At 38.9% G+C, this 24,935-nt stretch overlaps 1 protein-coding gene across 1 annotated transcript in view; it reads right to left on the bottom strand.

Annotated features, from left to right (window-relative positions):
- Window positions 1-24,196, bottom strand: part of LOC120306765 (PDZ domain-containing RING finger protein 4-like) — a 92,946-nt gene extending 68,750 nt beyond the window's left edge. Inside the window, exon 1 of the mRNA XM_039340574.1 lies at window positions 24,094-24,196. Within this exon, the coding sequence (XP_039196508.1) occupies window positions 24,094-24,162 (69 nt within the window). The 5' untranslated portion in view covers window positions 24,163-24,196. The remainder of the gene's footprint in view (window positions 1-24,093) is intronic.
- Between the last annotated feature and the right edge of the window lie 739 nt (window positions 24,197-24,935).

Raw genomic sequence — 24,935 nt, 5'->3', positions numbered from 1 at the left:
AACACTGACAGGGCAAGCCACCAATTATAAACTGACAGTACCTTACTAGTACTGATGATGTTACCTAGTTTGGGTAATGAAATGTCTGCATGAAAACAACCAAGCTCAGAAAGCACAAAGGACCCCTCAGATAGTGCCTCAAAATAATTAACTAGGAATAGAAGTTTTGATTATATCAGTGTCTTGTTAGTTGCATTGACTCTCAACATAGTTCCACACTAGACCTGAAATATTGGTTTTAATTTTTAAAACCCTATTATCAGACTCTAACCCTAATCCTTAGGAAAAACCCTCGACTCCATTTGATTGAATGATAGGTTCTTTTACTAAAGAATACTGGTTGCAGCAAAGTCAGGCTAGAACTAAGTTTCTCATGCGAAAAAGATATAAAATGTTTCCCTTTATCCCAGCCCTCTGTCCATGACCAGTCTATTTTCAGACAATGAAGATTCGTCTAAATGTTTTGAGAACACTGTGATGTTTGGGGCAATCCACATTCCTTTCTTAGGGTGCATGGCCTTGAGTGCTGGCACAAACATGCTGCACAAACAATTTGGCCAAAGTATAAATGGAGAGAATATTTTGACAGGGCTTATGCCCTGTGCTTGTTTGGAAAATAATTCAGTTATCATACAAATCACTGTATTTCCCGAGCTTTCAGGAAGTATGAAGTCCATTGGAATCTCTTTCCATGGGGCTTTAGGCTCTGTTACTGGCTGGAGGAGTCCTGGTGTTTTCCCTTGTCACCTTTTGGCAGAGGCATAGATAGGGCAGCTAGCTACATAGCTGTCTATGTCTTCCAGCCATCAAAACTGGTGCTTTACCAAGTGCAAGGTTTTGATGTGTCCTGCTACTTTTGAATCATGGCTTTTTTGAAAAACTGTCAGTTGTTGGCTTTCCAGGATGTACAATTTGACTCTCACCCAAGCTAAAACATTGTACATTCACCCTTACAGGCTTGGAACCACTTGTCCTCCTCCAGTGCCATTTTCATGGCGCCCGTCAAATCATTGGTTATTTAGGTTCTCAGTTTAGCTTGTGCTCTGGTGGTGACTGGAGCTGCCAATTGCCTGTATGCGATAACTGGTCTTTGAACTGTTATATTGTGACAGCCTGGAAAAGGCATCTGCTAGGAAGTCCTCCCCACCCCCCAAGAGATATCTGTGAAAGGAAAATATATCGATAACTATTTTATGAGTGGTTTAATCAATTATAGCTTAGATTTGAACTTGCTAACAAGCAGTTGGCTTCTGCTTGCTCTTGACCTTCAATAGGAAATAGTGTCAGTTTGTGGTTGGCACAACCACAATAGGAAATAGTGTCAGTTTGTGGTTTCTTAACAAAAATGGAACATAGGATAAGAATGTATGAGAAAAGAGGAACTGACCTTTGCTACCGGGTACAACTTCTTCAATGACATATGTAAAAATGATAGTGAGAAAAGTAGTGGTTAGAACAAGGACAGGATAGAACAGGGAAGTGGCTTGGTAACCAGGACAACAGAAGAAGAAAAAGGAACTAACCCAGTGGTCAGTTCCAGGAATAGGGAGGTGATCCAGAGGTCAGTTCCAAGAAAAGGGAAGTAGCAAAGGAAGCATTCCAGAAAATCATTTGATGATGGTTTTAACAAAAAAAGGGAAATGGGATGGCTATTGGGTGGCACCAGAATGTCAGGGAGTGGGCACAGTGCTAAGGTATAAAGCCTGCCTCAAAGATCTGGGTGTTGCCACCTGGCCCAGCTGTCACACTTAATGACTGCTGTCCATTTGGTCCTTATTGCAATAAGTTGCTGAAATGTAAGTACTGAATTGTGTATTAAATTTAAATAAACCTCTGGATCCTAAAGTGAGAATTTTGTTGTGTGTTGTCTCTTGTTTCTCTTTAACAAGTTTTTCCCCTGACAGTTTTGGTGCATTGGCTGGGAAGGGATGAAGCTGAAAGAGGCCTTGCATTCCACAGGAGCATCTGACCAATTCCAGGTTTGGACCATAGGCAATCAGCTTGTGCTCCCTCTCCGTGTACCCACACTACACTATGGATCAGAGGTAAGGAGGTACCCCTTCTTGGGACACCCTTTTTGTGCTACCTCCAGTTTTGGCAGCACGGGAAAAATTGTCGTGCCCTTAGGCAAAATGGTCAGGCAAGTCCAGTGGCAGTAGAAACTAACATGGCCAGGACCTGAAAGGGAGCTGATGTTCCTGGGGACTGATCACCCCCTTGTAGTCTTCAAGGTAGTGCCTTGACTGAGAGTCATACCCTGGTGTTAAAGTGACCTCCCCTCACTGCTAACAACTCTATTTTAAGTTGTGTTCTTTTGGTTGTGGCAGCCCTGCTCAAAGAACCACTGCTTCCTTGCCACTCTTTGAAAGTAGGCAACTGGATTTTGACAAAAGTGTTTCAGTGAAAGAATTGCCTTGCTTCTCGTTGGAAGGGACCAATCCAGATCTTACTAACCACCAACACCACTGTGAAGTGTGAAGGTCTAACCTCCTGGGTGCATATAACACACTGCAAGAAGGTGGTGCCCCCAGATGAGGAAGCGTTGGTACCCCCAGACACTGAGATATCTCCAGGTGATGTTGCTGTATAGCCTGATCCTTTGGTGATTAGCAAGGCAAAGATTGAAGTTTTGCCCAACAGGGAGCATGTGCTGGTAACCTCTGCTCGTCATCCCCATATAATCTTTGGCCTAGGCTAAATGTTGTCACACAAAACCAGATTTCTCATCTGCTGACGTCTTGAAGGCTTCTCCATAATGGATGCCCAGAGGTGTATAAAAGAAATAGTCTGTGTTAGAACATGCCTGCTATATGGACTATGCTCATACTGCTGTTTATTGGAACAATTTATATAATACTTATATCCCCCTGTTCTTAGCCTTACCATCACCCAGGCTTCGCATATGCCTGGTGACACCCAATGTGGGTCTCATGCCTTTCTCCATAGAGCAAAACCAATCTGCCATATATGCATTCCCTTGGTGACCCTTGAACCTCCTACGAAGGGGCCCCATGTCTATTATACTAATACATATTATACTAATATGTATTTGAGTATGATTGAGGCTTATCGAGCTGCCCATAGTACTGCTGACCTGAGTGAATATTGGATATGCAACTATGGCACAGGAGCAGAAGGGGACATGGTTTCCTTGTTTGCCAGAACCATGCCATTTCAATGGCACCATAGTAGGTGGGATGACTTGACACTAGACATGCCACAGATAAGTAAAAAGCGGTCTTTCCAATGCATAGTGAGACACTACCGTCTTCATGACATCGAAGATTGTTTAAGGTGTTCATTGGGCTAATGGCTTCAATTTAATGTCTCTTGGGACAATACCACTAGGCTATAGTTCCTGTAACATTAGTATTTTTATTACCACCTCATGGTGTGAGCATCCTAAGAGCTCCATATTAGGCCTTGCTCCTATACTATAGATAACAATGCTAAGTTTTGTGACCCCTTCTCAAGATTGCCTGTATGGGAATGTTTCTGGTTTTAAAGTTAATAATTATAAGACTAAGATATTATCTAAGAATATGTCAGTTAAAGATAAGGGAAAGTTTGATTAAAGCCACAGGTTTCCAGATGGTAAAAAAGGTTAAATATTTGGGAGTATATTTATCTGCTTCAAATGGAAAATTGTATAAGAACAATTATGAACCACTATGGGCAAAAGTCCAAAAGGATTTAAGAGATTGGAAAAAATTGCAATTGTCATTGTTGGGGAGAATTTCAGCTGTAAAAATGAATGTTCTACCAAAGTTTCTTTTTTTGTTTCAGATGATACCTATTCTTTAAAAAGAGGCAAATTTGGAGGAATGGCAAAAGGGTATCAATAATTTTATATGGGCCGGGAAGAAACCAAGGGTTAAATTTAAGATATTACAGGATGCTCGAGAAAGAGGGGGACTTAAGGCACCTAATTTGAAATTATATTATGATGCAGCCGCCCTAACTTGGTTAAGTGATTGGCTTAATTTAACAAATATGGATATTCTTTTTTTGGAAGGTTGGGATCTAATATATGGTTGGCATGCATATTTAATTTTTAATAAGAAAGTTGATCGGACTTTTAAATCACATATTTTGAGGAATGCCTTACTTCGTGTTTGGAAGAAGTATTATTATAGATTAAATTATAAAATACCTATCTGGGGGATTCCCAGACATGCAATTGAGGGAACTTCTAAGGGGACAAATTTTGACAAAATCTCGTATAAAGAATTGTTAATTCGTTCTGGTTCGAATTGGCATTTGAAATCCCTAGATGTACTAAGGCAGCAAAATATTCTACAGTCATGGTTTCAATATTTACAAATAATGGATAGATGGACTGTAGACAAGAAAGAGGGAATAACACTAGAAGATAGACAATTGGTTATTCAGATTAAAAACCAAAGTCCGGCTCATATAAAAAGAATATACAATGTTTTATTAGAGTTAGATTCGGAAACAGAATTGGTTAAAGACTGTATGATTAAATGGGCTCAGAATATACAGGAGCCGATCTCATTGGATTTATGGGAGACAATTTGGATAAGAAATGTTAAATTTACACAAGCTCAAAATTTGAGAGAAAATTTTTATAAAATGTTCTATAGATGGCACTTAGATCCTAAAAAATTATCTTGTATGTATTCCAATATACAGCCCAAATGTTGGAGATGTGGCAATAATGATGCGACATACTTTCATATTTGGTGGAATTGTAAAAAAGTAAAGGCTTTTTGGATTATGATTTGGTGGAACATTCAAAAGATTTTTAGAAAAAAGATAAAGTTTACTCCTCAACTATTTTTACTTGGTATTTTTGTTGACTTAAATGAAAAAGAAACTACTTTGATGTTGAATTTATTAACTGCAGCAAGGTTACTAGTAGGTTTATATTGGAAGAAAGATTCCTTGCCTACTTTAGAAGAATGGATATTTAAAGTATCTAGTTTTGCAGAAATGGCAAAAATTTCTGCTTATTTAAAGGATCATACACAAGAAAGATATATTATTGTATGGGGAAGGTGGATAGATTATATTCAAAAAAAGTATGGAATTAAAAAGTTTCATTTATTTTATGAATGAATTTTAAATATTATAGAGAATTGTTTTATAGGTTATGGAGTTAAAGGTTAATTATGATATTTTTTTTCTCTTTTTTCTTTTCTTTTTTTTCTTTTTTCTTAATTACTATAAATTTTTTTATTATTATTAACCCTGTATTCTGCTCTGGGAAGTGAAGGGAGGGGGGTTGGGGGTGGGAGGGAGGGTAGGGGTTTTTTTGTTTTGTTTTTTTGTTTTGTTTCTTTTTTTGTTTGTTTGTTTTTTCTTCTACTTTAAAATTTTATTGTATTTTTATAAATGATTGTATGTTTAAAAAACAAAAAAAATTTAATAAAAAAAATATATATTGTATTGCAGTGTAGAAATTATATAAAACATGCTCTGAAAAAAACATTAATTCAATGTTATCTTCCAATCAAAGACAGTATGTCCTGAAATATTATTCCATAGTTCTAAAATGTTTGATAAATGCATAACTCCTTTAGTTCTTTTACTGTATATATATATTTATTAATTGATTTTATTATTATTTTATTTTACTGTTAAATTTATTGAAAAGTTTTAACAACAATAACAAGAACTAATACAAAGTAAAATAGAACAAAGAATATAAAAGAGAAAGGAAGAAATAAAAGGCAAATGTTAAAACTTCAATAAGAATAAAAAAACAAAAGGAAAAAAAAAGATTGCCTGTTTGATCCTTGGGTTAAATATCCATGTTTGGATCATGCATTTCATGATAGCTTGCATATACTCACTGTGCCGCTACACACATCAACTAGAATTCAGTTGCATTCTTTGGTGCCCCAAATTACAGTGTGTTGCCAGCTAGCTGATTCCAGAGAATACACGTTTTCTCACTGTACTGCATTGGTTCAAATGAATGTTTATGCTTCCTCTCCCCCATATCTTAGGCCCCTTAATGTTGAGGAGGCTCGAGCCACAGTTGCTGTTGTTTGTTTTTAATCCGTTAGATGGCTCCATGGTGTCAAAGCCCTCCAGGGTATGTATTTTGTTTGTGGGACACATCCATACAGATGCTTCCTATGGGATGGGCAGGTCTATGCTACCTGGGTGTAGTTTTTCCAGGTTTGGTGCCTCTGAAACAGCCTATAGATCTCCGGCCTTCAACTTTGGCCCGGTTGCATAATAGAGAAATATTGCACAATGGTTGGTACCATTTTTTTGGGAACTCTGTTCCCTCAAGTCATTATTAATATGTTGTGGGAACAGTGTAAGAAGTTTTCTAATTTTTGGAGCGTTTGGCTAACACCACTGCTGACGGGTTGGAAGTGATTGGTACAGAATTAGCCATTAGGACAACGGTTTTACAAAATCGGGTCGCCCTCAATTATCTGCTGGCTAAAGAAGGTGGAATCTGCAAATTAGTAATTAATTAATTAATCTTGCTGTGTTTTTATCCTGGATGGTAATCAAAGTCTATTTAACATTATCTCTAAAATACAAAAAGCAGTCACTGAATATAAGAAGGATTTTGTAACACCCTTTGGATCCTTTGGCACTGGAGGCTTTTGGATTATACTTTCTAGTATATTCTCATGGTTTGGTGGAAAGATCTTGATGTTACTTCTTACCATATTTTGTATTATAGTGCTCCTTTACCTTCTCATTATACTGATAAGGAAGTTTGTGTTCTCTCTCTGTCATAAACCTGCAACAACGCCTCTAATGACAATGAGCACTCAGGCTGTAGAGCACAATGTTACTTTGTCCCCCTTGAATATTTCCCTTCCGACAGGAGACTGAACATATTCTGTAACATCATCTGAACACCCCTCCTCGGAGCATCCTTCTGTTGCTTCGCTTATGCAATGCTTAAGCATTAGCCTATCTATTGGGGATCCAACATATGCTACAGTGAGATGTTTGGATAGCCCATATACATACTCTTGTTCTTAGGATAAAATTTATATTGTTATAACAACATTGAAGTAGATTCCTTTGTAGATCATAAATCTACAAGAGTCCAGATTAGATAGCCCCATCTAGTCTGCAGGGTGATGCTTGCAACCCTTTGTTCCTATCCTTATTCTCAGAATAGTAAACAGAAGTGTTGTCCTTATAGACCAGAAGTGGGGACTGTGAAAGGAAAATATATTGATAACTATTTTCTGAGTGGTTTAATCAAGTTTAGCTTAGATTTGAACTTGCTAACAAGCGCTTTGCTTTTGCTTGCTGTTGACCTTCAATAGGAAATGGTGACACACATTTCTTAACAAAAATGGAACATAGGACAAGAATATATGAGAAAAGAGGAACTGGCCTTTGCTACTGGGTACAACTTCTTCAGTGACATGTGTAAAAATGATAGTGAGGAAAGTAGTGGTTAGAACCAAGGACAAGGTAGAACAGGAAGTGGCTCAGTCACCAGGGCAACAAAAGAAGAATAAGGAACTAACCCAGTAGTCAGTTCCAGGAATAGGGAGGTGACCTGGAGGTCGGTTCCGAGAAAAGGGAAGTAGCAAAGGAAGCATTCCAGAAAATCGTATGATGATGGTTTTAACAAGAAAAGGGAAATGGGATGGCTATTGGGTGGCACCAGAATGTCAAGGGGTGGGCACAGTGCTAAAGTATAAAGCCTGCTTCAAAGATCTGGGTGTTATCACCTGGCAAAGCCGTTACACTTATTGACTGCTGTCCATTTGGTCTGTATTGCAATAAGTTGCTGAAATGTAAATTTAAATAAACCTCTAGATCCTAAGTTTAGGGAACAGGGTCAACTAGAAGCAATAGTACATGAGGGTGGATATAACATAGTTGGCATTACAGAAACCTGGTGGGATGGATGAAACCCATGACTGGAATGGACTGATGGATGGATACAAATTGTTCAAAAGAAACAGAACTACAGAAAGAGGAGGGAGAGTTGCACTATATGTAAGAGAATACTACATATCTACAGAAATGCACATGATCAAAAATAAAAGCCCTCCAGAATCTATATGGGTCAATATAAAAGGAAAAAAGGGATATTGCCATAGGGGTATATACAGTATTACAGGCTACCCAACCAATCAGAAGAAATAGATGGACTCTTTGCCAGCCAGTTAACAAATGTATGTAGGAAGCATACCACAGTAAAATGGGAGACTTCAACTACCCAGATATCAGCTGGGAGACAAACTCTGCAGCGAACGGGAGAGCAAACAGATTCCTAACCAACCCAGCTGACAACTTTGTCATCCAACTAGAAGTAAATTGGACCTAATTCTTACTAATAGAGAAGAAGTGATAGAGGGAGTTGAACTTGCCGGAACCTTGGGGGAAAGTGACCATGTCATAGTGGAATTCAATATAATGCAAATAAAAACAATAGAAAATAATTCAACCAATATCTTAAACTTCAAAAGAGCTGATTTTTACAAACTCAGATAGAACCTAGGAAAGATTCCATGGATGAAAATCCTAAAAGGGAAAACAACTCAAGAAGCATGGGATACTCTGAAAAATGCTATCATAAAATCCCAGACCACCACACTACAATTGAAAAAGAAAAACAAGAAAGTCAAGAAGAAACCAGCATGGCTACACAAAAATCTCAATGATAAACTGAAAGACAAAAAGGACAAGTACAAAAATGGAAAGAAGGACAGATAACTAAGGCTGATTATCAGCACACAGCCAGAATATGCAAAGACAAAGTCAGGAAAACAAAGGCTCAGAACGAACAAAGACTTGCAACAGAAATCAAGGATAATAAAAAAGTTTTTTTTCAACATATTAATAACAAGAAAAAAGTCAAGAAAACTGTAGGTCCACTAAAGACAGAAGATGGCAAAGTAGTAACAAGCAATAGGGAGAAAACAGAGCTGCTTAACTCATTCTTTGCATCAGTCTTCACACAAAAAGAAATTATAGCACAACATACCAAAAAAGACAAACTAGAAACAAAAACTAAAATAAGCAAGAAAATGGTAAGAGAACACCTATCTGACCTTGATGAATATAAATCTCCAGGACCCGACAGATTATATCCCAGAGTTCTGAAGGAGCTGGCAGATATTATCTCAGAACCATTGCACCATATCTTTCAAAAATCCTGCAGCACCGGGGAAGTACCTGAGGATTGGAAAAAGGCTGATGTGGTTCCCATCTTCAAGAATGGAAAAAAACAGACCCAGGAAACTATAGATCAATCAGTCTAACATTAATACATGGGAAGATTCTGAAAAAGATAATCTAAAAACAGATCTGCAAACAACTAGAAGTAAACAATGTTATAACTGGTAGCCAGCACTGGTTTATCAAAAATAAATCATACCAAACCAATCTTATTTCATTCTTTGATAAAGTAACCAAATTAGTAGACCAGCAAAACGCTGTGGACATAGTATACTTAGATTTCAGTAAGGCGTTTGACAAAGTAGACCACAACCTACTAATTTGTAAGCTAGAAAAAGGTGGAATAGAAAACATCACCACCTGATGGATTTGTAGCTGGCTGACAAACTGTACTCAGCGAGCAGTCCTCAATGGTACTACATTCACAGGGAGACAAGTACACAGTGGAGTACCATAAGGCTCCGTCTTAGGCCCAGTACTCTTCAATATCTTCATTAATGACTTAGATGAGGGAATAGAAGGGAAACTCATCAAATTTGCAGATGACACTAAACTGGCAGGAATAGCCAACATCCCAGAAGACAAGCTCAGGATTCAAAAAGATCTTACAAACTGGAACGATGGGTCCTATCCAACAAAATGAATTTTAATGTGGAGAAAAGCAAAGTTTTACATTTAGGCAGGAAAACGTTTGGCATATACTTGGGCTTTTCACCAAACTGGGCTTAAAGGAAGCCTATTACCGAGTGAGGTATAATAATAATAATAATAATACCTTGACGTGGTTGTGGGGCTTGTGTACTCTGAGGAAGATGAGAGCTATGCCAGAGGTTCAACCATACTGGACAGGTCTCATCAGAGGAGTCAGACAAAGAGTGTCTCTCCCATACAAAATATGGTGAGACGTAAATTTCAGAATGCCATACCGGCTCGGATGTCGCCCGGGTTAACAAGGTCCGCACTAGATATTGGAGTTCCTGGATATCTGGTGAAAAATGGGTTACAGGACTCAGGACTGTTGGCTGAGCAACCAGGGCCAGCAGCTGCAGAACTACTGGAAGAAAAGGTGTTTACCCGTCGCAGATACACAGTGATGGAAAATAAAGAAATAATGATCTGTTACTACAGATCAAGTCCAACAAGACGAGGGTATCTAAAACGAATGCACCAGTTCTGGAAAGAACAACATCCAGAATCAGAAATAACAGAACAGAGACTACTAGATCAACGCCGATTTATAATACGAAATAAAGTATTTACAGAAACAGAATTGGACGAACTGCAAAGATTTACCCAGGGCAAAGAAATCAAAGCCTTACAAGAAGTAATTCAGAATGTAGAGGCAAACCAGGGGGAGTTGGGAATGAAAGAATCCAGTAGAGATATACAACTGTTCTCATTTGGAAACCAGGCACCTCTTCCTCAGGAAGAACAAAACCCTCTAACTAAAGAAATAAAAGAATTGAAACAAAGAATAACTGAGCATCTAGAACAGCACAAAAACAACAGAATAAGGCTGCCTGCATTGAAGCTTGTTCCAAAGAAACAGCTAGCACAAGCATTAAAAGATGCAAATACTGCAATAGCAAGTATAAGCACCAATTCACTGCAAGAAACAAACCAACTAATGTACAGCACAGCTGCAGTTATAACTGAATACCTGGGATGCAAAATCAACAAAGAAGAAAAACAAAAAACAGTGCATCACAAAAATGGAAGGTTAGACTAGAAAATAAGATCAGCAAGTTAAGATCACATGCAAGCAAGCTAGAACAGATGAAAGAAAAGAAGCTGAAGAACAAGAAGACCAAAGAATACCTAATCAAGAAATACCACTTAGAAACAAGGAAGATCAAGGAAGCACTGGAAATAATAAAGCAACAAATAACAGCTATAGCCAGGAAAATCAGTAGATATGAAGCTCAAATTGCAAACTATAGGCAGAACCTCCAATTTCAATCCAATCAGAAACGTTTCTACCAATCCATCAATGGAGAAACTGCAAGGAATCAGTCAGTACCTGACAAAGAAGAAACAGTGCAGTTCTGGAAGCAGATATGGGATAACCCAAAGAAATACAACAAGGATGCGGCTTGGTTAAAAGAGGTGGATGCAAATAAAACAGAAGTTGAAATGAAAGAACTAGTAATAACAACAAAAATGGTAGAAAAAAGAGCAAAGAAAATCAAAAATTGGTCAGCACCAGGTGAAGATGAACTGCATGGGTTTTGGTTGAAACATCTAACTGTTATACACCCACTCATTGCCAAGCAGTTCAACAATATACTACAAGGAGGAGAAATTGAAAAGTGGCTAACAACTGGGAAAACCTACCTAATAATGAAAAATCCAGCAAAAGGGGCAACACCAGGTAACTACAGGCCAATTACCTGCTTACCAACAACTTTCAAATTACTAACTGGTGTGGTAGCTGATGCAGTACAACAGCATCTAATTGAAAACAATCTCTTTCCACCTGAGCAGAAAGGAAACCGCCCCAATAGCAGAGGAACAAAAGATCAACTCCTAATAGACAAAATGATCTTGGAAAACTGCAAGAGAAGGAAGACCAACCTGAATGTGGCATGGATTGACTACAAAAAGGCATTTGACTCTCTGCCACATGATTGGATAATCAAGTGCCTAGAAATAACAGGAGTCAGTAGAAACATCAGAAAATTTGTGCAAAGATCGATGGCACAATGGAAGACACAGTTGCAGATCAATGGTGAGAAGCTGGGAGAGGTTAATATCAAGAGAGGGATATTTCAAGGAGATTCATTATCACCATTACTATTTGTTATTGCACTGTTTCCTCTGTCAACAATACTGAATAACTCAGGACATGGCTATCAAACATCAAAAACATCTGCTAGACTATCCCACCTCCTTTACATGGATGATCTGAAGCTGTATGGAAAAACATCATCTGAAATAGAATCGCTGCTCAACACTGTCCGTATATATAGCCAAGATATTGTAATGGAGTTTGGCTTGGACAAATGTGCCACACTTACTATCAAACAAGGAAAAATAGTGAAAACTGAAGGAATCAAGATGCCCCACGAAAATAACATTAAGAGTCTGGATGAGGAAGAGTACTACAAATACTTGGGTATCCTTCAAGCTGACAACATCAAGCACACTGAAGTCAAGAAAAAGATTAGAGGTGAATACATCAAGAGAGTGAAGAAGATCTTAAAGTCCAAACTCAATGGAGGAAATACCATAAAGGCAATCAACACCTGGGCAATCCCAGTCATTAGGTACACAGCTGGAATAGTGGACTGGACTCAAGCAGAACTAAAAGCAATGGATAGGCAGACCAGAAAAATAATGACAATGAATCATGCCCTTCATCCACGCAGTGACATTGATAGACTTTATCTACCAAGGCAAATAGGTGGGCGTGGAATGCTACAAGTACATCAGATGGTTGAAGAAGAAAAAATGGCTTTGGAAGAATATCTGAAGAACAATGATGAAGATGCACTGAAATTAGTATATCAGGAAGGCTTACTAACTACTGGAGAGACCAAACTGGCCTACAAGAAAGACCAAATGAAGAACAGAATAGAGGCATGGGAAGACAAAGCACTACATGGCCAATACATGAAAAAAATAGCTGGGAAAGCAGATAATAATAAAACCTGGCAATGGCTAAGAGCAGGAAAATTGAAGAAAGAGACCGAGGGACTAATTCTGGCTGCACAAGACCAAGCCTTAAGGACAAATGCATATAAAGTCAAAATTGAGAAGACAGCAAACAGACAGTAAGTGCCGCCTATGCAAAGAAGCTGAAGAAACAGTGGACCACTTGGTAAGCTGTTGCAAGAAGATTGCACAGACTGATTACAAGCAGCGGCATGACAAAGTAGCAACAATGGTGCATTGGAAGATCTGCAAAAAATATCATTTGCCTGTAAGCAAAAACTGGTGGGATCATAAAATAGAGAAAGTCATAGAAAATGATAAAATTAAACTGCTCTGGGACTTCAGAATTCAAACAGACAAGCACCTGCAACATAACACCCCAGACTTAACAATTGTCGATAAGAAAGACAAAAAAGTCTGGATAGTGGACGTGGCAGTGCCTGGAGACAGCAGAATAGATGAGAAAGAACTGGAGAAGATAACAAAATACAAAGACCTACAAATAGAAATAGAAAGACTGTGGCAAAAGCAAGCAAGGGTAGTACCAATAGTCATAGGCTCCTTGGGTGCAATCCCAAAACAACTGGAGCACACTTGAACACTTGGCATTGACAAATTCGCAGTGACAATTCGCTATTAGTCAAAAGGCGGCCTTATTAGGAACTGCTTCCATCCTGCGACGATACCTGTAATACCATCAAACATCCACATCTGCCTATCCCAGGTCCTGGGTAAGGACTCGATAGGTAGACAAAATGCCAAATCCAGTCTGAACATCTGGCTGACTGTGCGATGATCGATAATAATAGTAATAAAAGTTGGAAGGTACCTTGGAGGTCATCTAGTCCAACCCCCTGCTCAGGCAGGAAACCCTATACCATTTCAGACAAATGGTTGTCCAGTCTCTTCTTAAAAACTTCCAGTGTTGGAGCATTCACTGCTTCTGGAGGCAGGTTGTTTCACTGGTTAATTGTTCTAATTGTCAGGAAGTTTCTCCTTAGTTCTAGATTGCTTCTCTCCTTGATTAGTTTCCATCCATTGCTTCTTGTTCTGCCTTCCAGAGCTTTAGAGTCTCAGTATAAATTATGTCATCCAGATGGACCAAAACTCCTTTGTATATGAGGCATCTTGTTTATTAGCTGCATGAATACAGGCCTTGCAGTCTGAAGGGGAAGACCTGGAATTGGAAATACCGTAAGTGGCAATTAAAAGCTATTTTCCATTTGCTGCCTTCCTTGATCCTAATCTGGTAGTATGTCTCCCAATCCTCCCCTTGGCCAAATAAGCTAGCATGTCTTTCATTAAGAGTAGTGGATAAACATTTTCCACATAAACAGCATTCAGCCTGTGATAGTCCATGCATAGACGAAGGGACCCGTCCTTTTTTTTCTCTGAACAGCATTGGAGCAGCTACTCTCAGTCTGGCAAGTTGTATGAAGCTGCGCTTCAGGTTTTTGTCTATAAACGTCCAGAGTTCCTCTAATTCTCTAAGGATCATCACATGCAGCTTAGTCTTGGATAACCTAGCCCCTAGCACAGGGGTGTCAAACTCAATTTCACTGAGGGGCGCATCAGCATTGCGGATGCCCTCGGGGGGCCAGGTGGTGTGGTCACGGTAGGTGTGGCCTACTGGATGGGCGTGGATGGAGTGGGTGTGGCGTCAAGGGTGCCTGTGGGGGCCTGGGCAGGAGTGGAACAGATCTGAGGGTCTCTGGTAGAAGGGGATGGGACCAGGGCAAGTGCCAAGGCATGGTCCACTGGAGGAGCCTCAATGTTCCTCTCAGGCCATGTGGGGGGGCTGGATGGTGGTGCAGGCTGCCCGGAGCCTTGGGCAGCAAAGGTCAAATGCCCAGCCTGGCCTTCAAGCACCCGTGGCACCAAGCCCAGCCCCACTTCCCCAAGGGGGCGCCCAGCTGCACTTACCTCCTCCTCAAGGCTGTTGCTGCTGTGTTTGCTCTCCTTACCCAGGTTGCTCATGATGGGTACGAGGTCAAAGTCAGAGGGAGGCCCATTCCCTCTCCATGGGAGGAGACCAGGCTTTGTATCCAAAGCTTCCTTAGCAATAGGATGGGAGACCCCCAGGATAGGCCAGGAGGAGGGGGCAAGGGAATGGTGAAGGGCAGCAGGGCAGGACTAAGGCCGGACTTCCCTCAGATCCTCCCTCTCCTTCTTTCCTTTTTTCCTTTCTTCCTTCCTAAGTACAGAGTGGTGGGAAAATATTTGAAATGAGGGAGGGAGAAAAACAGGCAAGAAATGCAGCTGGGGAGGTGTCACCCTTCATGAGGAATGAAGAAATGTACCATCACCTGGAAGTGGCCAGCACATGGCCCTCACCTACTTCACATATCTGGCTTGGTGGGCTCTGGGGGAGGGGATGCCATGAGCAGCGTGAGAGTCAACATTACCTGCGCAATGCTGCCCAGCCTCCAGCCTGCCCAGTTTCAGCAGGCAGTGGGGCACTCTCCTCATAGCACCAAGAGGTTGAGCCGGGCAGTGCGAAGCTCACCAGTTTTGCACCTTGTTGCCTGCTGAAACTGGGCAGGCTGGGGGCTAGGCAGCATTGCACTTTTCATCAGATTTGCGCCACTCGGCTCAGCTGTTGGCACTGTGAGGAGAGTACCCCGCTGCTGCTGAAACCAGGCAGGCTGGGAGCTGGGGGGCCTCGTGTTTCTTTTTGGATTTGCACCACCTGGCTCAGCCTCTCGGCGCTGTGAGAAGAACGCCCTGCTGTCTGCCGAAACCCCTCCCCCAGAGCCCATAAAGCCGGATATGTGAAGTAGGCGAAGGCCATTTGTTGGCCTTGGTGCATTTTTTCATTCCTCAGAAAGAGTGACACCTCCCCAGCATGCACCCAGGGGGTGCAGCCAATGTGGCATGGACTGGTTCCTCGCTGTTTCCAGATGGCCTTGTGGAGCTAAGACTGAATGCGTTTCAGCATAGATGGCCACCACAAAGTTGTACATTGGCTCCTGGCCAGCCTGGGCCAGGACCATGGCAGTGGGGGCCATTCCCTCACTGTTTCCAGGATGGCTTTGTGGGCTGCATGAAACCACTTTGCGGGCCGCATCTGGGCCCTGGGTCTTGTGTTGGACATGTCTGCCCTGGCAAGATCTCTATGGAGCAGTCAGTCGGAGGAGGGGTGTATGGAAGCATGTCTGAGCCCTTTTCTACCAGAGCTAAAGAACAACTTCTTCAGGACAGCTTCTGACTCACCTTCCTGCTGATGCTTAGATGATAGCAAGGAAAGAAGACTCTTAATCTAACATTCTTATATTTAGTGTTTCTGGAACAATAAGAAAATATCAAGAATGAAACTTTGGCAGCTACATGCCTCTTTGTTTCAACTTGCCATTAGAGTAAAGGGGAGAGATGTTGTTCTAGAATGGGTTAGATGGAGAAACGAAACCTCTACAATTCCACTGAAGACCATGAGCACCTGAAACCTTTCCAAGGATACTGCAACAGATGTGGAGAGGAAGCAGACGGTTCCCCCCCCAAAAGTGAAATTGTTTACATGAACTACAGGAGAGAGTGGGGGTTTGGCCGGAGAAATTATTGTTTATTTTTGTAATGTTTTATTGATTTTTAAAAATTACAATCTTTAGTGTTTAGTAAACAACATGTTGTCTGGGTTCACATATTTAACAGTAACTTCTTCAATATAAATCTGTTCAGTACTGCACACTCCAGTATTTTTTCTTTGATCCTCCTTTCTTTGCCATATTTTTTCCATTTTCCCCTCATTACACAGTTACAATTCTTGGTACTATTGATGTATACAAAGTTTGATATAAACATCTTCATCATATTTTACTAATATTATACAAATAACAATAATATCAATTCATAAATCAATATCCTGTTTTTCATGGTCTTGTTAAGGTTTGATTTCCCATCAACATTTGAAATATGTTTGTCAGTTATGACTTTCTCAATATTAATTACATTTATATAGCTAAAAGTTTTATTCATATCAGCCATCCTCTTATTTTTATATTTCCCATATGAAGAAAAGAAAAAAGAATGCTATTTTAATTCTAAATCATATCTTTCATTATAAAAGTCTAATTATATCTAAGGGTCATCCGTTCTTTTAACCATATTCAAACAAATATTTAAATATGTAATGCCTTGTCTAATAGGTCAAATCTTCTGTTTTTTAAATCTAACTCTCACTTTCTTTCTTTGCCAAGTAGCTTTCCAAGGCAAAGCTATTAAATCGCCCAGGAATTTTCTTTCTATTTTTTGTAAAAGTTGCTTGGGGTAAGGAAGACAATTTAGGTAGGGTATTTGGGGGGGGGGGGGAAATTCCACCGATTTATATTTCTTAAGCAACTCCCACTTTCCTTCTCCCTCAATTTCTCTTTTCATTCTTTTGTCTCCCAAGTTGTGACATTTCCCCTGACAGCTCTATATTCCATTTTTTAAAAACTTCTTTTTGCAAACCTAAGGGTTAAAGCATCTTTTCCATTTTCGTTGTTATGGCTAAGTCTTGCCGTATTTTATATGTATATGGTAGTTTATATTTCTCTTCTCTTCTGTCTCTTCTTCTACTTCATTGTCTGATTACTGGTTTATTTGTTCATACTTTGTAGTTGTTGTCTGGGAATTTTCTAGTTGTAGATTTAGTTTGTAGATTTGCTCATTTATGTTATCTAAATTGTTTTTAGTCTCATTATGGTTTCTTTTTGTGTCCTCTTTGTATGCGACAATTGTTTGGTGAATTAGTTGTAGCACAGAGTATATTTCCTTCTGAAATGTGTTTATTTTTTCTTGAGGCATAATTCCTGGAGATCCTCTAGTATCACCAATCTTAATAAAAGTAAAACAAAGTTTTATCTAGTTTTCTGGACTTTATGTGTAGCCTTTATAATCCAGTAGGTTCCAGAATATGGGTCCAGTCCTAAAAACAATATTTTGTAGTAATCCTTTGTCTCAGTGTCCAAGAATTGTCAATCAGGCACGGTTGTAATCCACAATGTTCAAAGTGTTCAAAATGTTCAACTACCCTGAAAACAGCTCAAAAGTCTCTTCAAGTCAGATATAGTCAAAAGTCAAATTTTTCTTTCTTGCCCAGTAGTTCTTGAGATTAAAAGTTCAAGCTCAGTAGATGTTTATAGTCCAAGATGGTCAGGGTGATAAGTATGCCAAAACATTTTCCTTTATTGCCAGCTATTCTCCATTAAGCTAGAAGTCACCAAGCAGCCAGGAAGCAAGTTATAGTGCTGTACTCAAATCCACCATAGAAGTCATTCAAAGTCCATTTTCCACTCTTAAGACAAAGGATTGATTTCTTATATTTCATCTCAACATTTTTTTTTCAAAGAGAAAATCTTAGCAATTATCTTAGTTCTCAAATTTATCAAAACTGTAGCTTTATGTTACTTCCACTTCTGTCCCCCATAAAAGAAATTAAAACGCCGTTTCTGTTCACATTCAGAGGTTTTTAGCTTCTTGGCAGCTTTTCCCAGGAAATTCAGTGGTAAAATAGTAAAAAAAGGATCAATGTTCCCACCCAGTTCCAAACATGCTGTTTGCGATGCTAATTAGAACTTTTCTTCTTCTGTTGTCAGCAACTAATGGCTGGCCACAGCCAGTCTTTCCTCTGCCGGTTTGGAGGGCTTTCCTCAGATCGAACGGAAAGACCACCATCTCTCCGTGATCGATGAGGCACCCCTCCTTCTTCATCGCCTCTTCGGGGCAACTTTAGGCCCTGTTTGGGGGCCCCAGCAGGGTGAAATCAAGTGCGGAAGGCAGAGTCCTGCCTTCCTGTGTCCGTCTCACTGGGACGCAAAACCAGAAGTCTGAGAAATTATTATTTAATTCTATGACTAGTGTCTAGGAACCTCAGAATTCATTTTGCTTTGACATTATCATGCCATGTAATGTATTCAATAAACAGTAAGATTTTTGGAAACAGAATGAACCTGGAGTTTTATTTGGATTATTGAGCTGGATGTTGACAGAAAAGGAGAGACAGATATCCTTCTTTTGTTGTTCCAGGATCACGAATACAATATAAGAGAAAAGTATATGTGTGGAAAGAGGTAACTTTGCCAAAGCAGCCACTGTAGCAATGAGAACACCAGTGAATCAGAAGGTTAGAGAGGTAACAATTTCTGACATTCAAAATTCTACTGTAGTCTCTCCATGAACAATTCTTTTTTTCCAAAGCATTTCCATGTCTAAATAATAAGTTCCAGATGCAACCTAAATGCAACTGTCTTTCTTTTGGACTTTTCCAAAATTTTCTGAGAATACATACCTGAATATATCTTAAGTAAAAGAAAAATATAAGGTACAGACTTTGTATCTCATATGTTATATATCATTCTGTATTGTGCATCTAAATAAAGAAGAAAAGTAATAAAATAATAACACTTTGAGATATGTGAGAACTGTTAGATATGCTTTGAGGACTCCTATTGTATCACAAGAAAAGGCTGATATTATAGAATAAAACATAAGGTACAAATTCATAAGGTACAAATTCAGCAATATACAAGTATATTATAATTAGCTATAATTGATCAGTATGGATGACTATTTAAAGAAGTTGGAACTGCTGCTCCTCTGGTAATTCCAGTAGAAATTTGCTCCTTTAAGATATAGGATCAAGTAGAGGGCACATTTTTCTTCCTTTTGTTCTTTCCCATCAATTTAATAGGTGCAGAATATCAGTCACATTTAATGAGACAAGAAGATGGATGAGTACATTTGAAGCTTCTAGTCACTGGACAGAAAACATCCTGAAGAAATGACTCTAGCAGCACTAGATTCAATGTTGCAATTTGACAATAGGTGGAACTATATTGCATTATTTGGTATTCACAAGGAGAATAATCCATTTCTGCCACTATTCATCATAACTCCACATATTAGACATTCAAAGGCATTTTTCTATTGAACATGATCAAATAATTTTTCATCCAAGGAAGTGAATAAAACCAGGAACAAAGGGATCTTGTGGAGATAAATGGTAAATATACTATTAAATAAAATAGGCTTTTCTAGAAACTTTAAAGATTTGAAGAGAAGTTATCTACTGGAAGAGATGAACATTACGGAATGGATACAACTTGATAAAAAGCATCCACAAAAGAGATCTAAAACAAGATGGATCAATGACATCAGCAAGTATTGCTGGCCAATTGGCAAAAGAAAGCTCAAAGCAGGGATAGGCAGCCTTGGCTCTTTTATGACTTGTGGACTTCAACTTCATGGCTGGCTCAGGAATTCTGGGAGTTGAAGTCCACGAGTCATAAAAGAGCCAAAGTTGCCTACCCCTGGCTTAAAGGTTGAAAACATATGCAAGAGGCCTTCTTTCTGGATAGATGATGGCTAAAATGATTGGTACTTCGAACGGTCTGGTTTCTTTTCATTATGGAAAAGGAGCAATATACAAGCATATTGATCTAGATCCAACATGTAAGAAACCAGATTATTCAAAATGCCAATCAACAAGACAACCAATCAGCTGCTCAAAATTCAAATATAGCTCCAAACCAGTGATTCTCAACCTTTTTAATGCCGTGACCCCAACTGGTCGTAAGTCGAGGACTACCCAGTTGGTCGTAAGTTGAGGACTACCCAACCAGTCGTAAGTCGAGGACTACCCAACCAGTCATAAGTCGAGGACTTTCCCTGCCCGGGAGTGCCACGCATGTGTGGTGCTGCCCCCTGCGCCGGCCAAGGCGTAGCTGGCAAGGGGCAGCGATGGCGCAGGGCGATCACCGGCTGGGCCACCAGCTGGCCCAGCCCAAGGGAGGTAAGGCACCCGCCGGGCCCCACGTGCACCAGCAACCCTCCCTGCGCCCGCTGACCTCCCACCCCTGGCCCTTTTTTACTTATATTTTTAGTAGTTGGTCAGCAGGGAGGGGTGGAAGCTTCCAGACAGCTTGCCTTCGCTGCAGACAACTTGCAGCACCATTTGCAGACTGGGGCTTTTGGCGGGCTCAGCAGGGCAGAGACAGCCTGGACAATTCCTATTGGCTTTTGAAAGCCAATAGAATTAGACTCTATTCAAGAGAGTCTATTCTATTGGCTTTCAAAAGCCAATAGAATAAAAGGGAGTAGCACAGCTAAGGAAAAGGGGAAAAAATGGTGGACTGCATTGTTTGGCAACCCCCATGAAATGGTCGTTCGACCACAAATGGGGTCGCGACCCACAGGTTGAGAACCACTGCTCCAAACAAATAAATAACTGCACGACTAACTGACCTCACTGGCACACAAGACACTTATAAGGTAAGGAGAATAGGACAAGAAAATCCTGCTGATGATGTAACCTAGTTTGGTAACGAAATGTTCAGAAATTATATTAAAACAAGCTTAGAGAATAAACCACAGCCAAAAAAAAGGTTCTTGCCAATGACCAGTAATCTTAAGTCCTTAGCAAAACCACAGCCCTTCCAGCAAACAGTAGAAGTATTTATAAGTTAGGAGGAACTAGACCAATGAAAATGGAGCAGAAGATTGTAGTCTTTAAAGTTATACCAGTAGGGATTATAAATTTTATAATACATTATCTTGAAATTTGAAACAGCAAACTTGATTAAAACCAGCAATTATTCATTATAGTGTTCAGATCTCACATTTCCTTTGCAATAAAGATCTCAGTTAACTTACTTTCCTTACAGTTTATCTATCTTGGCTAAAAAGCATCAGAAGATCTTAAGATGGCAGCAAAGAAATATATAAAATATAACTTTCCTGCAATCTTTTTGCAGCCCACAGTCCTAATTATTCTATTATCCCTGGAGCTACACATTGAGTCTGATTTTATGCACTATTAAATACATCACACTTCATATTTATTAATGACAACAACTACAGAGTATGTAAATAAATATAAATATAAAAGAAAATATAAATATAATAAATAAATAAATAAATAAATAAATATAAAAAAACAAATATAGTTTCAGTACCAGAAGACGACATTTGTAATTCCACTGAAAAAGATTTAGAAGGAAAGGGAAAAAAAGCCAAGATTTTAAAAATAGCCAGATATATCTTCATTTTCTGCAGGATTAGAATATTGTAATTCCAATAAGGAGAATTTGACCTAAACAGTAGGAAAAATGAATCTACCAAATGGTTCATATAAATATAACATTATTTTCAAACATGCATATTATCTATGCAAGCTAAAGTATAAAACATAAGTTTTGGGAAGATAGAAATGCTTGCCAGATATCTCACTTTAGTTATATTGTGGAGTATTCTTTGATGACATTAGTTTCTAGCCAAGAATACCTAATGCCTAAAATATTCTCACATGTGATCATGAAGATGAATAATACTGGATCAAAACTAGAAAGTAGCTGAAAGATTGAAACAGTGCCAATACGATATGGAAAGTTATATCTGTAAATAACTTTATCAGTGAAATTTTCCATTCCCTCTCCCCCCCCCAAAAAACCACCCAAAAGGCAAAAGCTGGGGTTTGACTTTTCGTTGCCTTCCTAGAAAGCTCAAATTCTTTCTAGGATTAAAGCTTATCAGGTAAAATAGCAGGGTTAAAGTGAAAGCCGTAATTCATTCTGACTGACGAAAGAAAGAAAGAAAGAAAGAAAGAAAGAAAGAAAGAAAGAAAGAAAGAAAGAAAGAAAGAAAGAAAGAAAGAAAGAAAGAAAGAAAGAAAGAAAGAAAGAAAGAAAGCCACAACTCTGGCAAAGGGGAAACAAAAAAGTAAGGCTTAACACTTGGAAACCCTCAACAAAAGAGTGACTTTTGCATGCTTAAAAGGCATTTGTAATGAATGTCATTTCAAGCAATTTTTTTAAAAAATATGTTAGTATATATTCTCTCGGTTCAATGTCCTTTGATGAAATCCAGAGAAAGGTTTTATCTGTTTTCTTATAGCTTCTTTGATCTTCAACACTGTAGTCTAGGATATTTATATTTTGCATTTTTAAGTGTTAAAAGGGTGGGATATGAGAAGAGCTGTACTACTTTTCCGTTCTTTGTATTACAACTGTTAGGAGAAATCTAATAGGTGGAGGAAAGTGTTCCACCTAGAGTCCATTTTCTGGTGAAGAAAGCAATGGAAGGGGAAAGTATATATTTTGATACACTATTTGTAAAATTACAAAAGTGCTTGCTACTTCATAGGGTTTTTTTTTCCCCTCACCTCTGAAAATCAGAGATCCTGTCCTCAGCTATAACTGACAATGTTAATCTTCTTTTCTCCCTTCAGTGCAATAAAGAGTCATTTTTATATTTAATTCAGAGGATCATTTGTGGTACTGGCTAATGAGGCTTTGATCACATTACAGTGGAAATGCGCATTAACATTACAACTGAAAAGGATGTTCCATATTTAGAGAATCCACTTTCTAATTAGCCCACTGTGAAGTGAATAATGGGAAAAATTTAAAAGGGGGAGGCAATAGACCACCAATATTCTAAGCTGTTTTGTCCTTAGTCTTGAGCCCGTCATCAATGGTGCAGTTCAAAACTGGAAATATTCAGCTTCTGTTAACATGTGTCAGAGCAAGGACAAATGACAAAGAGGAAAGGAACAAATGCTGAAAAGCACTAAACTTTCATCTATTAAATTTTCATAGCAAAAGCCTGATCAATACAAAATCCACCCAAATTAAATATGGATGCAATAGCACTTGTTCAAAATCACATCTGTTTCTCTGCCTCCTTATTTTGATGCCACAGCTAGTACATGTTAGCAAATTATAGAAATACTGCTGTTGCTGGCGGAGACACTTAAATAAGTCCAGGATAAATCAAACTCTCCTCGTAATGATAAACTGTACAAAGAAATGGCATAATTACTGATAAAAGCATCACACACAGAGAGAAAGTAACTTAAGACCTATTCAAAATGGTGAAAAGAACAATCGGTGCATCTTATTTATTTTTTAAATGACAGTTCTTCATTAAAAGCAGTGATTTCACAAACAGTAGAAGCTGGTCCTCAAATAAAACATATCATAAATAATTTGAAAACAGCATATACCACAGACTTCTTAAATCCTCACAGCTACAAAACCTTTATCAAGTGCAATTGACAGAACATTCTCGTACCAAAACGAAAGATTTTCTATGCAGGTTATGGAGATGGTAATGAACAACTCTAAGAATTGACAAACATATGAAGAGATTAAAAAAAAAAAATAGCAGGAAGTCAATTAAAACTGGAAATGAACTACTATCACCACCACCCCAACATGCAAATGCAAACAGACCAACATAAACATCCCTCGTTTTTATTAAGTGCTTTTCAAATCACAGTATTCTTTTTGTGGAGCTGCTGGAAGCATCTTCTGCACTCACCTGAGAAACTTCATAAAGCAATTTGTAGTGTTCCTCCCTTTTCTGAAAACTGCACAGATTACAACCCATTCTATTAAGCAATAGTGAAGAAGCAAGGCTTCTAATTTCCCAAGAGCTGAGAGCCAAATGCAGTGGCAGGGAAAGACCCTCTGGAGTTGTCTACTGTTTTTCATCAGTCACTCCAGTGCAGAAACACAGGCATGCCACTGTTAGTTAAAAGCACAAGCTAGGGCAGCTTGTGTAAGCAGCAGGTGCTTCTTCTTCTTCTTGCCTAAGAGTCTTACACTCATGTATAGCTACAGACATACACAGAGTTTCATCTCAGTTCGCAGCAACACTCCCCCTCTCTCTGCATCAGTGCACATGACTACACAGATTCCAGCTCATGAATATTAATAGGCTCTCATTGATTATTTATGACACAATGTGTTAGCAAGGAAGGGTGTCTTAGCCACTGTTGATAACAGATAAATATTCACTAATTAAGAAGCAAATATAGTATACTTAAAATACATGTATCACTAACATCGTTGTTAATTGGGATGAGAGTACAGATAGGAATACCTTTTTTAAAAAAGTGTGTCTCATTTAATCTGAGGAATGAAAGGCAATTTTACAAACAGAAATTGTGAGATGACACACTTGTACCAGGAGAGGTTTCCAACTTTGGCAATGCAGGATGGTACCTTTTGAAAATAGGCTCTGTTTTTTTAAAAAAGAAAAAAACATTATTTTTCTTAACAGTTGAAGTAAACAAGGGAGAAAAAGAAAACAAATCCAGATGGTTGCACTCTCTCTTAATTCATTTGGTGCTATCAAATCTGTTGAAATACTAAAATTAG

Source organism: Crotalus tigris, unplaced genomic scaffold (assembly GCF_016545835.1).
Source record: "Crotalus tigris isolate CLP2741 ecotype Arizona unplaced genomic scaffold, ASM1654583v1 scf7180000017753.6788120, whole genome shotgun sequence".
Taxonomy (NCBI): domain Eukaryota; kingdom Metazoa; phylum Chordata; class Lepidosauria; order Squamata; family Viperidae; genus Crotalus; species Crotalus tigris.
The sequence above is the reverse complement of the archived record's forward strand: the minus strand, read 5'-3'. Positions and strand labels throughout refer to the sequence as shown.